At 42.6% G+C, this 18,367-nt stretch overlaps 1 protein-coding gene across 2 annotated transcripts; it reads left to right on the forward strand.

Moving 5' to 3' along the window:
• Positions 1-4,118: 4,118 nt before the first annotated feature.
• Positions 4,119-18,059, forward strand: ache (acetylcholinesterase (Yt blood group)). 2 transcript variants are annotated; one of them, XM_062516652.1, is made up of 5 exons: positions 4,119-4,320; positions 7,707-9,172; positions 12,192-12,384; positions 12,519-12,700; positions 15,107-18,059. In XM_062516652.1, exons 2-5 carry the CDS (start codon positions 7,762-7,764, stop codon positions 15,226-15,228), a joined length of 1,908 nt encoding a protein of 635 aa, XP_062372636.1. In that variant the 5' UTR covers positions 4,119-4,320; positions 7,707-7,761; the 3' UTR covers positions 15,229-18,059. The 2 variants fall into 2 exon arrangements, with proteins under 2 accessions (XP_062372636.1, XP_062372637.1); XM_062516653.1 differs by lacking the exon at positions 4,119-4,320 and adding an exon at positions 7,590-7,633.
• Positions 18,060-18,367: the final 308 nt, after the last annotated feature.

Raw genomic sequence — 18,367 nt, forward strand, 5'->3', positions numbered from 1 at the left:
TGCGCCACGGCTGGGGCCCTCAGCGAGAGGAAGTTGCACTTGTTTGTCTTCATATTTCTGTTAAAATGTATTAACAGATGCTTTTGTGCAAAAGAAAAAGGTACAGAGTATAGTATATTATAACCAAGGACCAAACAAAACACACCAGATATAGCACAACCCTTGAATTCTGTCAGTATTTCAGAATTCTGTCAGTATTCCACACAGGGTTTCTTATTTTCGTTTGCAGGACAGGCTGCCCCAACTTCGTTTGTTTCCAGTTTTTGGAGCCTGTGCTGCTGGCAGAAACAGTGTGCCAGAAGTGGTGTTCCGATATCTGGAAGCCTGATTTCACTACCTGGGTTTTTGCCCACAATTTGGTCCCCCTCACTTTGAAAATATCTCCTGCACCCCATCTATGACCTGTAAATACTTAGATTTCTATAAAACTCCTACAAGGGGGATTACATAAACTACAAGCATATGAAATAACCTGTTAGCGACTCATTTGTTGTTCACACATTTCTCCATGTGTTATACTGTATAACATGCTCAAATTCGTTCCTTTTATCTTTGGAAGGAGCCAAATTATTGTTTTTGTCCACTATGCAGATGGTCGTATGAGACGGAGCTCCATGATACATGATCGTCTCGTATGTATTAAAGATGGTTCCTCCCATATATTTTGTTAAATTTGACTTTAATAGGATTGATTTTTTTTTTTATTGGTGGAATGTTTTGTGTCCCTGTCAACCGTATTCGGAGATCTTGGACTGCTCACAGGCAGGTTTTATTGCCATAAGGCCACCTTCAACTTTGCCACCTTTGGAACCACTTTATGGCAATATGGATGTTTTAGAGTAGACTCAGTTCAATGGCAGTTATCCAAAACACATCAGGTCAAACATCAGGTTTAGGGCCAAGGATTGTGGAGAAAGTGGAAACTTTCTAAACATGTATTGGTTTAATGTCATTATTTGGTAATATTTTTGCCATGTTAACTTCTTAGACAGTAGTTCTAAATATTCAACAATTTAAAATATATATATATATTTTTTTAAAAAAGATGAATTCGGCCTAAAGAATCAACAGTTTCTTTACATGAACCCACAGCTAGAGAATATGAACACAAGGGTTTTCTTCCTGCCTATCTCCCACTCTCTCCCTTTCTCTCTCTCTCTCTCTCTCTCTCTCTCTCTCTGCAGCTGGTTAAGTAAAAACAACATTAAAGGGGGAGGGAGAGGGAGCAGAGAGAGATTGATGTGGTATCACGTCCAGATCCAGCCAAGCAATTAGATAATGGCTCTGGTTCGGCAGAGTGGTGCTTTTAACGACCCCATTATAGATTGCCCTGAGAAAGCTATTTCTCTCCTCCTGGCTCCTGTCCCTTCATCTCCGACCGGTTCCTTTCCTCCTCCTCCTCCTCCTCCTCCTCCTCTGCCAGTGAACGTATAGATCCTGCCGTCAGTGCTTTTCAGTTGGATTGGCAGAAATTCAGCACTCACCGTAAAAAAAAAAAAAAACCCATCTCTCTTTACAAGATGGTGTGCTAGCTGTTTGGTTCACCCAATGTATCAAGCTATGCAGTTTCAAAAAGAGCTGTGTTGAAGACATTCCCAGGATATCCATCTCACGCGTAGTGATGCTACACAGGCAAGATCTCTGTTTTATTTCATGACGACTGTGTTACCAATGGCCTGATTTCCGTGGGTCATCTCTGTCCTGTCCTCCCCCTTCATTCTCCTCACTATGGCTTGCGCCCTGTCTCTTTGGATAATTGGTAATTGTTGTGATTGGATTAAGGAGAATTATTTTTTAGGGCAATGGCGGCGTATTTCAGATTCAGCAGAGACACATAATCAATGACAACTGCATTACTGCTCAGGGGGGCATTTGAGTGCATCCTTGCTGCATAGTAGTTTTTGCAGACATCTCATCTAGCACCACCTTTACATACTGGAGTTTCAAATACTGTATGTACAACAGGCACAAATGTTCTATCTAAAATGCATGCATTGAATTGAATACTTGGGCTTTGAACTTGATAAGGCATTGAACTGAAACTACTACTACTATTATTACTACTACTACTACGGTGATATTGTACAGAATTAGTAATTGGCAAATTATGGCAACGAATTGGATTGGATTATATTACTACAGTAAGAACAACTACACCACCACCACAACAACACTACTACTACTACTTCTACTTTAGGTTAGATTAGATTTAACTTCAGAGTACAAACGAAATGCAGTTTGCATCTAACCAGAAGCGCAAAAAGCAGACAAGTGCAATGTGATAAGCAAAGTATGCAAGGTGTATTCACACAGTGTAGACAGTAGTATACTGCTGGTTTACAGATGGAAGGTGGTTTAGAGTAATATGAATTAAACATATTAGGCCTACTACTTCTATTACTACTTGAACTTTCTTTCAGTGGTCACCAATGGAGGCCTTCCATTAAGATTTGTCTGGCAGTACTGCAGAATGAGTTTACCCGAGTTTATCAGATTTCTTTGCTAAGTAGTGATTTGAGGATATTGAAAATAAGCCCTCTCTTCCAACTAGTCCTTCTTGATTTCCTTAGGAGAAGAAACATACCAACAAGGAATCTGTGTATGACAGATACATACACAGATAATAAGAACAGAATGGTCATTTTGGGGTGTAGCCCTTTAAATGAGAGAAGACTTTGTAAATGAACTAGCACTTCATTTTCGAACTGAGGTAAGGGGCATCCATCATGGGCTGTGGCGCCATTCCTGACATTAACAGGGAGGCTAAACTCTCACGTCAGCTTTCTTTTGCTCTCTCTCCCTCCCTCTCTCTCTCTCTCTGCTAATCATACTCTGCTTTACATTCTGTCGCTGTTAGCCCCAATATAGAGAAAATGTGATTAGGTGTTTATTATATTATTTAATAGCTTATAGCTCTATCCACACATCACATGTAATAGGATGAAATATAACAGAATAGATAGGTAAAATAGAATAGTCATGATGTCATTAGAGCTTGTGTAGGCCTACATTTCAAAATGTTATTCTTATGGTGTAGTAAATTGCTATGTTTAGACCAAGTGTGCCAATGTCCCTTGTGGACGGATTGCAGGTAGATGCAAGTGAAGGTCGGGATAAGCACTCTTCTTAATTAACTTTTTCTGACTCGCCGTTTAACCACCGAACACAAAGTGCCAGCCCAGAGATATTGACCATCGGCAGGCCACTGCATTCAGCGCAAACAGGCCTCAACGCTCACTTGCCTTTACACTGTATTAGTGTGTATCGCTCAATTCCATCTCCATATTCCTTAAGCATGCCGATACTGAATGCAAGTCTGTCCATTTCAATAATCAGAAGGATAGTTTTTTGAAAAATGAACAGTCAGATGAATTGTAATTGCTCTGCCTTTGGAGATAATCTGTTCAATTATACTGATGATGCCTACTGGGGGATAGATAGCATAATACATTTTCTCATACACTGACTTTCTTTGCACTTGAGTTGCTCGAACGTGTAACACTTTTGACATAGAGCCACCTGTGGTCCCCAGAATTGTTACATGGAATTATCAAGCTTTGTGTGTGTGTGTGTGTGTGTGTGTGTGTGTGTGTGTGTGTGTGTGTGTGTGTGTGTGTGTGTGTGTGTGTGTGTGTGTGTGTGTGTGTGTGTGTGTGTGTGTGTGTGCGTGTGCGTGCACGTGTGTGAGTGAGTTTGTGAGAGAGATAAAGTGGGGGAGGGTGCAAGTAAGGGTGTGATAATCCCAGGTGAAAGTCCTCTGCATGTAGCCTATCTTGAAGCTGAACTAGTCCCGCATTTTGAATATCATATTGACATAAGTCAACTAGCATCCTGTGATTGAAAAAATATATAGGCCTAGACTATAATAAAATAAGGTAGCAGCACAGAGAGGTTTTTTTGCAACACAACATTGCAACAAACATTAAAACATTTTGAAGGTCTATCTTCACATCAGTTGGGCTACTTAATATTTTGTGCGCTTTTTTCCTGATTCATAGGCTACACGCAGAAATCGAAGGAAAGGAGTGGTTTTCTCGCGAGAGGTGGCGTTTTTTCCCCCCTTCACCGCTAAGGTTTATTATGGTCCGTCTCCGCCTGTTGTCGTCTGTGTAGTGTACGGCACTCACCGGCCAGGGGCACGATAAACCACACAGACCAGATAGCTGAAATCAATCCACTCCCTGTCGTTTTTTTATTCGTTTGTCTCCCTTGGAACACTGGGAGCGTCTGGCGCTTCATTTTCCCTCGTCGAAGGACTGGGTGAGGGAGGAAGCAACCGGGAGAGACCCAGCGCTGAACCGATCTATCGGGGGGCGCTAGGTAGGCTTTTGCGCTACATTGATCCTTATATCCGAACCGCCTGTGTAACTTAACGTAAGCCAGTAAAGCAATAATGATACCGACAATTATCAGGGTTTTTTTTTATTTGAGGTTGCGTAGAGTTGAGCTGGCCTTGTAACAGTAGGCTATTTAATGTTTGCTGTTGGTTTGCGGTATCTGTTTGAGGTCGCGTGTGTTCAATTGTGGTAATAGTCAAGCACATCTGTCCAGAACTGTACGGTGACATGCAGTTCTCCAGAGCTATTCCACCTTGTTGGCAAGACCTTGTGTTGATTTCAGTGTTAATGTTCATGCACTAAATGTGTTTTTCTTATTTGGATGATATTTTCAACCGGCACTTTTAGGCTACTTTACCAGGAATTTAATCTAAATAGCCTAAGTAACATTAGTCGTGTTGGTTACGCTGTGCGTTTATTGTCGTAGGCTAATTATGACCATATTTCCAGAGGGCTTTTCTTACTGCTCGTCCTCGACCAACATCGTGAGGCTGAAAAAGCATGGAGGGGCGATTGGCTAGTTTGTTGCTCAGCCTACCTTGTATAGCCAGGCCTACTTGAAGTAAAATAATTGTCGATAATGTTATGAGGACACTGAATTGTATTTTCAAATCCTTCTGACACGCGTAAACTCACTTGATTAAACTGTTACTGTTGAGGCAGGTATTACCGGCTGTCAACAGACATCTGGTTTGTTGTGTTGCATAATTAGCTGTCAAAATTGCCGTGCGAGTTATTCATTGCATTAAATGTCATTGGCCTATTAGGCCTATATGTCTATCCTATTAGAATGCAGGCTATGGTCGTAGGGTCGTGTAGGAAAACTGACATGAAATAAATTTACATACGAAGCTATGGATGGATGAATATGCGCGCTTCATGATTTTATGAAGGAGCAGCCGGGGATGTAAAAGGGAGGGGGCGTTGCTGTCTCCCTGAAATATAAAACAGAGGCGTTCACGCACGCAACCGCCGCGCTCAGCAGCTGTCATCCAAAAACGAAGACTTGTTTATCTCTAGCAGTAGTCTTATATCCTTTCTCCTGTCTGCTGTTGTGAAATATAATACATGACGCTTCAAATGTCCACGACCTGCTGAATTCCCTTTATTATTAATAGAGTCAGACAGACTTCACTCCAGATAGGCTACATGCTGGAATAAACCTCCAAAAGCAATGTGCTGTTTTAGACTTGATGTAAGATGGAGAATGTGGCTGTTGGTCCTTGGGGAGAAAAACACATGGTCACATATATTTACGAAATGCAGACATTTGCAAAGTTGCAACATGAAGGTTAGAGTCTAAACCAAAGCTTGAATCCTCCATGTCATTTAATACGCAAGTAATAAACCTTAGCCTACATGTTAATAGCCTATTACATTAATGTATGAAGAAAACCAGTAGTTGTTATGATTATTTTTATTATAGCTTGTGCGATGACATTTCGATAACATTAAGACGACAACTGCGTCCTCTAGGACTAGCCTGCTCTTCGCCAGTGTGTGTGCGCACACGCGCATCCTCTATGTTGTGAGTGAAATATGAGACGGGTGAAGCGCGAAACGGAAAATTCCAGCGATTCCCGTGCCGCTCGTCAAACTGTCAGTGTCTGAAAATCTACTGCCCTGTAGATCACGTCACATGGAGTAACTGTAAGAATGGGGGGAACGGAAATGAGCGAGCATCCCTATAGCCTACCTTTGGACGTCGGTCCATAAACAGAATTTTAGCTTAACTATTGAGCATGCAGTGTTGATACAGCAGGACAGAAAAGCCTTCACAAGGGCATGCAAACAGAATTTCAGGGTACATTTAAGCTGATTGTCATCTCTAGTATACTGCCAGATTCATTCAGTTGGTGGTATTCCATAACATGTTCATGTCTGCTTGCAGAGGGTGATCATGGAAATGGAATATGGGAAGGGGGGGGGGGTCTGTACAGTACAGTACTATGCTATTACAAGAAGAGTGTTTGAAGCAGTAGGAGTAGACATGACCTGGATGGGGATAAACATGGATACCAAGTCAAAGGCGCATGACATCAGAGATATTCATGGAGAGACTGGAGGTTGAACACTCTGGGTGACGTGTTGTTAGGATCTCTATCTCCATGAGAAATCAGAGATGTTTATGGTGAGGAGCATAATATGAGGATGCTGTGTAGAGTTTGGTGTGAGATGATATGAAAACCCAAACAGATGTCTTGTGTGAGGATAAACGGATATGGCAGGCGGGCGAGAGACAGGAAGGAGGTTTTTGGACGTGCTAGTTTATGGGTAACGCGTGAGGACCGCTGTGCATAGTAATGATGTGTGTGATCCTGAAGTGTAAGTAATACCCCTGCGAACTTCATAAATAGATTCCAGGGTCTAATTAACTGAAGACACCCAAAGGCCCACGGACTCACATTCATACACACACACACCTTCCTCTCCCTCTTCCGCTCTGCCCTCCCCAACTAGTCTCTCAGCCCTGCAGCTGTCTGCATAGATATTATTAACTACAGACGTACAGACTGACACCCCAGGCTTCCGCCTCAAGGACTTAATGTCTTCGACACAAACTACTCACAGTTGAGGTGTTGCAATGTCTAATCAGTTTCATTGTTGTGCTATATCTGCCTGGTTAACTGAGGATGACAATAGCGTTAAAAAATGGTTTGTCAGAAGCGTAGCCTTTAAACGAGTCCAGAGCTACTTAATCAAACTGGACTATTGTCCGTCGTGAAACATGTCTCTAATGAACTACATGTCATTATTAACACTGATAGAAAACATGCACAATTTGATTCATTGAGAATTATTGTTGATTGTTGTTGCCATTGTCATGGCGATAGATATACATAGCATACCGTGCTTTTACGGGAGGATTCCACCTAAAGCATTTGAAATCCGTGATTGGGACAGAGAGAAAGAGACATGGAAAGAGGGGCACTGAAGAAGTAACACCCACCAAAATAGAACCCCATACTGGAATAAGGTGGGGGGTGGGGAACAGAAATAGCACACACACACACACACACACACACACACACACACACACACACACACACACACACACTCACACAGCTGCAGTCAAATTTATGTACCCCTGCCTCCCCACCATGCCTCCAGAACTAATCCTGATGTCATAGCAACCACTCAATACTCCAAACATAAACAGTACCCTGCAGGTGTGCATATAGGGTGCTTTGTGTATTTGTAGTCCACATAGGCTACTGTAGGTATATTGTCACAACCCGCTGGATTCACACTGCTAGACTTTCCCGAGCAGCTTTTCTTTCATCACAGCGATTCCAGTACGTATTAATGTCTCGTGTAACTTCACTTCGCCTCTTCAGAACTTTACTCTTTTTTTTCTTATGCCAACAGACGCGGCTCAGATTTCTGCCTCTTCGCTACCACCGCCTACAAGACGCGCTCGGCCATGAAGACCTCCGGTGTCATCCTTCTGCACCTCGTCCTCCTCGCACTCTTCGCCCGCCGCTCCTTCGCTCAGAGCGAGGCGGAGGTCGTGGTGACGACGCGCCAGGGACGTGTCCAGGGTCGCGTCCTCCCCGTGCCGGACAGCGGTCACGTCGTAGCCTTCCTGGGCATCCCGTTTGCCGAGCCCCCGCTGGGCAAGAGACGCTTCCGGGAAGCCGAGCCAAAGAAGCCCTGGAATAGTGTGCTTGAAGCCAAAGAGTACCCCAATGCCTGCTACCAGTATGTGGATAAGTCTTGGCCTGGCTTTCCCGGCAGCGAGATGTGGAACCCGAACCGAATGATGAGCGAGGACTGCCTGTACCTCAACGTATGGGTGCCAGCCTCCCCGAGGCCACACAACCTGACTGTAATGGTGTGGATCTACGGAGGAGGTTTCTACAGCGGCTCCTCGTCCCTGGACGTCTACGACGGCCGCTTCCTGGCCAACACGGAGAAGGTGGTGGTGGTCTCCATGAACTACAGAATAGGCGCGTTCGGGTTCCTCGCCCTGCACGGTTCCAACGAGGCACCCGGTAATGTGGGCCTCTTGGATCAGCGCCTGGCCCTCCAGTGGGTCCAAGACAACATTCAGTTCTTCGGGGGTAACCCGAAGCAGGTGACCATCTTCGGCGAGAGCGCCGGCGGGGCGTCGGTAGGGATGCACCTCTTGTCCCCAGACAGTCGTCCGACGTTCACCCGCGCCATCTTGCAGAGCGGGGTCCCCAACTGCCCGTGGGCCACAGTCTCCCCAGCGGAAGCCCGGAGGAGGGCCACCCTGTTGGCCAAGTTCGTCGGCTGCCAGTTCAGTAACGACACAGAGATGGTGGACTGCCTGAGGAACACCCCTCCCCAGGACCTGATCGACCACGAGTTCCAGGTTCTCCCTTACAACAGCCTCTTCCGGTTCTCCTTTGTTCCCCTGATCGATGGAGTCGTTCTGCCCGACACGCCAGACGCCATGCTCAGTTCGGGCAACTTCAAAGACACTCAGATCTTGCTCGGCGTCAATCAGGACGAAGGGTCGTACTTCTTGCTCTACGGCGCCCCAGGATTCAGCAAAGACAACGAGAGTCTCATCTCACGCGAGGACTTTCTGGAGGGAGTAAAGATGAGTGTCCCACATGCCAACGACATTGGTCTGGAAGCAGTGGTGTTGCAGTACACTGACTGGATGGATGAGAATAACCCCTTGAAAAATCGGGACGCTATGGATGACATTGTGGGTGACCACAACGTGATATGCCCACTGCAGCACTTTGCCCGAGCGTACGCTCAGTACAATGCTATGCATTCCCAAGGTGGACAACCGAGCCAGGGGCCAGGAGCTTTTACATGGGGGCATGCCGAATCCAATAATGGAGGAAACTCACAAGGTAAATAAATTAAGACATGGATCAAATCATAATTTTAGAGGTAATTATATATAGCCTAAAATAGCTTTTGACACAATGAAAAACAATTTTGAAACACCATGAGGGCTAAAGATGATAAAAGTCCCAATTTCATGCTGTTAAAGCGTGGGGGTTGGTGGAATGGAGGTATCACCTCAAATACATAAAATATAAAAGCCTTTACGGTGAGATGTCATCAATATTTCATCTGTTTCTTTTTTAGAAAGCAGCACTAGCACACCAAAAGGATGGTTGTTGAGTTTGAGTGGCATAAAAGTCACATGAGGTCAGATGACTGACGTTTCAATTCCTATTTCTTGGTGGTAGTGTACAGTACAGAGCTTTGGTTGTCGATTCCTCTTCCAAAAGTGTAGAGGCAGCAACTTTATACCAACATACTAACCTGTTTAATTAAGCCAAACATGAAGTGCTAACATGGCATACAGTATATTCTGTAGTGCAAATGTGTGTGGTCTGGCCAATATAGACACACACCATCACTGAAGGGGTCGAGCAGGAGAATAGAGCTGGATCATAGTGTTTCTATAGGAATGTACTGACTCTGAAGCTGTCCTGTGAGTTCGGCAGCTACAGGAAACCAATGCGGAGTGTCTTGTGTATTTTGTATGCCCCTATTCTTTGGGGAATTGTGCGACACGGTTCTTTCGAAGAGTGACTTTTGGATAGGGAAATGCTAGGCTGGTCCAGAGACGTTAAATAGTCTACTGTGATTGGACAAGTGGGCCTACCCAATGGACTTAGCTTTCGTGTGTCACAAGTGTCAGCTGATGTCTTCTAGCCTACACATCGTTCTTGTCATACTGTACATGTCAAATCATTTGCCGGAAGAAGACCCAGACGTCGTTGAAACGTTAGTTTTATTTAAAAAGTTTGGAGCTAATGTCTGGCGTATGGACATTTCCTCTCTTTAGATTTTGAAAAATTAAGCTTAAGGTGTCAATATCTCATCTGTACTGAAATATATATATAATATAGATGTTCTTTTCAAGAGATTGAGAAGCTAATCACAAATCACAATGACAGGCAGAGATTTAGCAGGCTGAAGGAAAAATAGTCCCTGTTTTGAAGATGTGTTTAAAAAATCTATAGTTTCTGCTGGAGGAGATATTTGGAGCTAGTATGGTTCATCCAGTTTAGGAGACATTCAGAGGTGTGAGGGTATTTGTATTTTGGCGATATAGCTGTCATTTGTCAAACAGTTTTGTTGAATGTTCTGATCCAGAACATAGACCATATCCTGGATGGCAATTGAGAGAATGATACAGATTATGTGTCCTTCACATCCCCATGTGTCCTTATGGATATCTGTGCGTTACATTATATCTCATGAAAATGAACGGGGAACATACAAAAAGTAATTGGTCAAAATCAAGTAATCAAATCAAAAAGTGTCAAATTGTTGCATAGTGTTTGTTCACTAGATTTTTAAATTCAATCTCTACTAGATTTTTAAACAGGTCTGTTTAGATTGCCACACAGACACAATGCCTCTCCTCACCTTTGGGACAATCTTACTTACAGTTTGTGGTGGTGGTGGTGGTGGTGTAAATGGCCTGTCTAGATATTAAGTGATTCTCCTCTGGCTGCTGGGCTCGACTCAAAATCTGCTGGCGCTGCTGGCCAGAAACTTGATGGCCTGTGCACCTGCACACCTCTGCGTTTTGTTAGACACGACGGCAAACCACATGGCACACCACGCCACTGAAAATAATGGCTTTCAGATGGCAGTAGTGGCGTTGTCATGTTGTATGTGAAAGCCACACAATGCACTTTTGCTTTTTTTTTTCTTTCTTCTTGCAAATCTGACAGGTTGCTGCCCCTCTAAACTCAATATAGAAGGAATTGAATTGCAGTTTTCTTGAAACTGACCAGGCGCCTCCTAGCCAACCTTTGTGTTCTTTCTTTTTTTTCATTTGCAGTTAAGTGACAACAACCAAATAGAAAGAAATGCTAGGAATAGTTCAATTGGCTCGCTAGTAAAGGACAGTGCATGTCATTATTTTCATTGACTGACCCCCAGCAGTGTTAACTGATACAACTGACATCAGTCAATGCAACTGCATCTGCAAATGAAATGAAACAAAAAATGTGAGAAGTAGGCCAAGTGTTATAGCAAATCTAAAATGATCAAAAGGGCTGCACAAAATATCTGGATGCAATACTCAAATACTGATTTTGGCCACCACTGATCTAGGAAACTTGGAAGAAGGAAGGTTGACCTCACCTCTCTTCCACCAAGACTGGAACATCCTTTTAGTTTTTCTTATATTGTGCATCAAACGTTTGGGTATACCTGTTTGAAAACAATTTCATTTTGGTTATGGTTATGGTTATGGTTATGGTTATGGTTATGGTTATGGTTATTTAGCAGACGCCTTTGTCCAAAGCGAACTTTGAAATTGTATCATGCTCTATGCATCTGTCCACTATCTATAACCACATAGCAGTCTGCTGGCTGACATGTATATCTAAATAGGTGCTGAATAAAAAGTTACTTTCATTTTAAATAAAACCTGAAACCTTTTCAAGGTCTGAGCCAAAATGGAAGATGTAGGCCTACATAAAGAATACTGCACACTGACATTTATAACAGGCCATTTTGATTAAAATGTGACATGCCATAGATGCCATTTAATAATAGCAGTGGAAATCCAACTTCCAGTCGCTCAGCAACAGCAGGAAAGCAAAGGATACATTTGTTGAATAAATATACTGTAATATCCATAAAAGATATTGAATAAATATTGAATTAAGTGTATTGATTAGTGTTTATATTTTCCATGTATTTATGTATTCAAGACTTTTGGTCTGATGGCAGATGTTTCCAGATGAAATGGGATTGGGAGTGATGGATAAGAGAGTAGCTCTCCATTGATCACCCATCAATTTTCCACCAATCAGTATCCTTACAGATGATCGCCCATCAATTTTCCACCAATCAATATCCTTACAGATGATGTTTAATTGTCTTTCCCTCCAGGTGCCATATATCTTTATCTGTTTGACCATCGGGCGTCCAACCTGGCTTGGCCCGAGTGGATGGGGGTTATCCATGGGTATGAAATTGAATTTGTGTTCGGACTTCCCTTGGATAAGAAACTGAATTACACAGCAGAGGAAGACAAGCTGAGTCGACGAATGATGAGATATTGGGCTAACTTCGCTCGCACTGGGTAAGACCAGGGGCCTGGATGGAAACATAATCTTTGGATATGTTGGACATGAATTGGCAACATAGTTTGTTAATGTGCGTCTCTCAACTCTTGTTTCCTCAATTCCTTCCCTCAATGTACCCTCTTTTCTCTAGAAATCCCAACCACAACTCAGACGGCAGTTTTGAGAGGGAGAGGAAGAGGTGGCCGCAGTTCACTAACACGGATCAGAAGTATGTGGGACTGAACACTCTACCGATGAAAATGTACAAAGGCCTAAGGACGCAAATGTGTGCCCTGTGGAACCGGTTCCTTCCTCGTCTCCTCAACATCACCGGTAATAACGATGATCATAATGATGATGACGTTGAAAGAAAATAGGATTTTTGTTACCTTTTTCTTGATTAGAATGCCCTCTGATAGAAATGAATCAACATAATTTCAAATATATTGGATGTTTACTGTCTGCAATGGTCCGAACCTCGTCCGAGTTTAGAGTAAATGCTGAACGTCAAAGAGAGCACTATATTTAATTTTTTTGTAAAAAAATCACAGTAAGACTGGTAAAGCCTTGCAGCCCTCTCATTGTCCCAGCACCTGGTTCCCAGAGGACTGCAAGTTTGCATGGCTTGTGAAGCACTAAACCCTCATTGTTTGAAATGCCACAGGAGACATGGTTTCTCTAGTGTAATCAATCAATCAATCATGTAATGGCCACAATGTAAGCACCATGATTTGCTTTTGCTCGCATGTACAGAACACACACACACACACACACACACACACACACACACACACACACACACACGCACAATATCAGAGAGCTCCACAAAAGTTCTTTACTGCAGTGAATGTACTTCATCTGGATAAAATCAGTGAATGAATGTCAGCTACACACAAAGCAATGAGGTGGAAAGATGTTACATTCCATGTGTTACTGGTTATACAGCATAGCATAGTCATCTGAAGGCAGCAACAAGGCTCGGCGTCTTGTACCTTGGAGTCTGTTTAAGGCCCTCCTTTACAGAACAAGCTCTGCCACTAGCCAACAGCAGATAACCACTCAGATACAAAAACATAACCACAGCACCATAGAACCTGAGCAGCAAGAAACAACATCAACTAAAAGCACTCAGAGAGCGCAAACCTCCGCCAAGCGAACACCACACAACCGCCTCCTGCATCCAGACGGTGATACGGATCACTCCCAAAATGTAATCGTTTCTTCCTTGGGTCATTTCAGACCTTACCCCTAATCCATCCATAACTTTTTGAGTTATCTTGTGAACAAACAGACAGACAAACAGACAGACAGACAAACAGGCGGAGGTAATAAGATGTAAGACTGTTGTTAGACAGGTTAGTTACTGACGATGTGTTGTTGCAATGGGAATCCTGCTCAGTGGGAGAGGAACCGCAATTTCAGACGCCCTTTGTGAGCATTTCACTGTGGTTTTCAAGCAGGCACTTTCTGTCATCAGTCAAAGTCAAAGTAGACCGCTCTCCGTGCCATGCACTGAAGAGGCTCAGTGTGTCTTTACAAGTGCTGAACAAATGGGACAGGAGATGGCCAGTTTTAAAAGCGTTTTGAGTCAGGGTCAAGAGGAAACAAAATCAGCAATGTTGTTGGTTCCTTGTGAGCAGAAATGCAGGAAACTAGAACTGGACTGGATTTCCAGAGATGTAAAAGTCCGGCTTCAGAAAGCAAACGTCCTGGCATATTTTTGTTTGAATCGTTGGCTTAATCAGCTGATTCTAACTAGCCCAACTCTTAAGCTAGGTGGTAGTGAAATCACCTGTGTTACAGTAAGCACACAGATAGAACCAATACTGTACATGGCAGGACTTTTACTTTCTGAATCTGCATGGACTTTTACATCTCTGACAATTCCTGAGTCAATTCGGGTTTAATCACCTGGATCATACTATTAACCGAGGCTGTATCTGCCTCAGTCTGTGATCTCCACTATCCTGTTCCCTGTGCTGTCCCATACCTGCTGCTGTTACCTGCTGCTCCTGCTGTAGCCTTTGTGATTAAACAACAGCCCTGTTTGTGACAAGATATTGCTATTTAGAGTAGATAGCTAGACATAGCAGAGGATCAGTAGATCTATACAGATGTATGGGTGGATGGATACAGATGTTATGAAGTATACTTAAAACCTTCAGTCCTAGGCACATCTGAATTAAAACAGTTTTGCTTTAGAATAGGTTGTTGTTGTTGTTGTGGAACAATATTACAGTAGTTATGGAATTTGATATAGTTCCGTGATCAGGGATGTTGACAATCCTACTTTCAGCTACATGATATTTGCCTCCACTTCCATTTACAGTTTGTTGGCTATGGTATATGCAGTGCACAGTGATTGTTCATACCCCTCCCTCAAAATCGCACTATTAATATATGGAAGTAATCCCTCTGTCTCCGCATATGTTCACACTGTATATTAATAGGTGTAAAGCACATGCAAGCTCTGTCCAGGATTAAGCTAAACTGGCAGCCTGTTTATGTTACTAACACCGACGACTTGCTCTCCTCCACATTCCTCTCTCCATTTGTATTTGTTGTGAAAAGAAAAGCGAGTTAATGCACTCTGGATTTGTAGCATGTGTTGCCTGTTACATTGCCTGCATAATTGAATTGCCTGCCTAATCTATTCCATTCCTTTCCAGTGCCTTTCAACTTGGTTTACCCCGTTTATTGATTGCGCTTTTGACTGATTGTCTTCCTTTTCCCTCCTAGATAACATTGATGAAGCCGAGCGACAGTGGAAAATGGAGTTCCATCGCTGGAGTTCCTACATGATGCACTGGAAGAGCCAGTTCGATCACTACAGCAAGCAGGAACGCTGCACTGATCTCTAAACGGAAGGAGACGCGCGCGAAAAAAAGCTACGCGCTAGAGATGTCAACATCTTTTTCAGTGTCGGCGACCTCGGTGTTGCTGTTTAAAATGAAATGGGTCAAAAAGTTGTTCACAAGTAATGTGACTGATACACTCATTGGAGGGTGGGTGTGATTGTAGATTTCTGAATACCACAATAGCTGCTGTGTGTAGAGCACCTAGCATTAGCGTTTGTCCTTTAATGTCAGTCACTACTTTCTACCTGTATTACTCACTTACTCCTAAGAAATTTAGAACTCTTTGTGATGCTCGGCAGGCTGCTATAGAGACCATGTAAAGGTGTGGTCATTTATGGGAAAGATGTGCAATTACCTCTGAAGACCGAGATTGTGTGGGTATGACTGTGTGTTGGTATGCCTGTGTGAGTGTGCGTGTGTGTGTGTATGTGTGTGTGTGTGTGTGTGTGTATGTGTGTGTGTCTGGGGCAAGGAAACTCATTGACTTCGGTCCTCAGGATCCCCTTGTTTTCATTAATATATTTTATTTTAGCCTTTTTTAATTTGCTTTCTTTCAGTGTCTCTGCTGTGTCTATTGGTCTTAGTGAAATGTCCGATGCGTATTCTGTGTACACTAGTATCCATTCATATCTCTCTGTATGTCTGTCTGTACATGTGTCTGTGGGTCCAGCTTACACCGTTTAACAGCTATACAAATCAGGAGCCAACTAAAACACTGCTCTAGATTGCACTGAACACGTATATAATCCGTACTGTTTTGTGTGTGTGTGTGTGTGTGAGTGTGTGTGTGTGTGTGTGTCCTTGTGTTTCACTGTAAGTATTCATATTTCACATGTCTTTTCTTCATTACTCTTCAGCATGACTATTGGTCCTCTTTGCATGGGTTTGTACAATGAATTATGCCTATCAAAGGCATTGCACCAGAAAGTTAACCCGTGTTCACTTAACAAAGTGTACGTTTGTGAATGCATGTATTTCTGTGAGCGTATGTGTATGTCTGCCGGTACAAATGAATACCATTACAGAACGTTATTGTCACTGTGCTAGAAGGCTGGCCTGTGTTTTTCCCCCCTCTCCTTCAGACTGTGTGTGTAAGCACTCTCCCAATCCATTACCCTAATGGAGGAGAGGCCATTTACTTAGTTTTCTTTTTTAACATGACAGGCCGCTGAGTCAGCTATTGTATTGCCTGACAGCTATTAATTGCTGTTGGTAAGTGGGAGAGGTAGAAATGAGAAACAAAATGCAGGTTCATGAAATCATCTCCCTTTACCACCTCGGCCACTTGCACCCATTCAACATAAACAACCAGGATCTATGTTTGCTTTGTAACTATACACAATACAGTGTGCATGCTTTATCAGGTCTCAACAGTGTAAGACTTACTGTATGAAATGTTTTTGACTTAATTAGATTTGGGGAAACTGTTTGTCATTGTGTCTACTTTCAGTTTTGATCACTGTCTCTTTACATGTCTGCACCGATCTGTACAGTATTTATTTTGATTCCTGTCAACAGTATGGATAGTGTCTGAATCAGTCCTGTGGCTGAATGAGGGGTCTTTTGGCAAGTATACTTTGATTGATTTTGTCACCAGGCATGTAATTCCTTGTGACTGGAATGGTGTGCTGTAGTTTCAGTAGAATGTTTGGCAAAATGACATAGAATTTAGATGATGAAAGGGTGTTGTGTATGTATATGTATCTATGTGAATGTGTGTGTGTGTGTGTGTGTGTGTGTGTGTGTGTGTGTGTGTGTGTGTGTGTGTGTGTGTGTGTGTGTGTGTGTGTGTGTGTGTGTGTGTGTGTGTATACGTGTGTGCGTGCAAGTGTGCGTGCTTGCGTGCGTGCGTGTGGGTGTGTGTGTGCGGATGTGTCTGTGTGTGTGTGTGTGTATGTGTATGCACGTGTGTGTGTGTGTGTGCGTGCGTGTGTGTGTTACACAAGTTGATGCGCTCAAGGCATATGAAAAGCCCTCCATAGTTTCCCTTATGCCAGATAGTACTTTCTGCATGTTCCTGGCCTCCTCCATTCTGCATTGTACACCACATTGACTGTTACCCTCTATAAGATAGCCTATACACAATACAACTGTGTGTTATACATATTATCAAGTGAAAGTACTACTATAGCTCTGAAAAGGTCTACATTAGCAATAAATTGAAACACATTGTTTATTGTATTTGGTATTTGAATGCAATGACACATTTTCACGTATTATTTTTGATGATGGTCATTGTAATAAGGCTTTGATATGTCTGAACAAAGCAATATAAAGAGTGCCATATTTTATTTCAGTTTATTTTATGTATAACTTCTCCTTTTTCCAAAAAAAAGACACCCGTTCTGTACATCATTTGTTACAGTCGCTAGTACTTTAAATAGAATGGCTTTTGTAGATTATGTATTGTAGTCATGGATGCAAGCCTGTTGTGTGTTCATAGCATCTAATAGAAACCCCAAGCTGCTGTCTTGTAACCACATTAGATTAAGAAAGATAGTAAGTACTAACATAACATTCATACCGTTGAGCACTGGATTGAGAAAGATTCTTTCTTGGACTGAAATTCAGAACATATCCAATTAGGTGAAATAATATTTTGTTTATTATTATTATTATTATTATTATTATTATTATTATTATTGCTGTTGTTATGATGTTTTTTTAGTTGTCATTTTTTGTTGATGCACCAGATGAAGCCCCCTGTGCCAAACCTGTGTGGTGGCAGTATGGTGCCGTCTCTCTGCATGTTACAGTGTTTTCTCTTCTTTCTCTGGGTACTGTAATTGAAGCCCCACAACACAACCTCATTAAATAAATTAGATTAAAAATGACCCCGTTGTCGTCTTTCTTCCAGTTACAATTGGATCCTTTCCATCTCTGAAAGAGTGACACGTTATGCCTGCATATTTCTGTGTTAGCAAGGAAGCAGAAGCAAACCTGTGTTTGAGATGCAATTAGTCTACATTCATCTATCTCGTTCAGTAGGAGGCTACATGGATGTGCTCCTTGATGTAAATACACGTAATTGATGTAATTTCTTTGAGGAAGTGCCGCACCATATACATTTTCCATAAGAGCTATCTATTTTGGGCATGCAGATGCTAAAATGCAGAGAGAGATTGCATTTACGTTGGTCTAG

Source organism: Sardina pilchardus, chromosome 16 (genome assembly GCF_963854185.1).
Source record: "Sardina pilchardus chromosome 16, fSarPil1.1, whole genome shotgun sequence".
Taxonomy (NCBI): Eukaryota; Metazoa; Chordata; class Actinopteri; order Clupeiformes; family Clupeidae; genus Sardina; species Sardina pilchardus.

What these genes read in the sequence shown, in the direction of transcription:
- ache (XM_062516652.1), top strand. Translation starts at nt 7,762, where the DNA reads ATGAAGACCTCCGGTGTCATCCTTCTGCACCTCGTCCTCCTCGCACTC. An exon ending in TAATGGAGGAAACTCACAAG is followed by an intron (nt 9,173 to 12,191) that starts GTAAATAAATTA and finishes CTTTCCCTCCAG; the next exon opens with GTGCCATATATCTTTATCTG. An exon ending in TCGTCTCCTCAACATCACCG is followed by an intron (nt 12,701 to 15,106) that starts GTAATAACGATG and finishes TTTCCCTCCTAG; the next exon opens with ATAACATTGATGAAGCCGAG.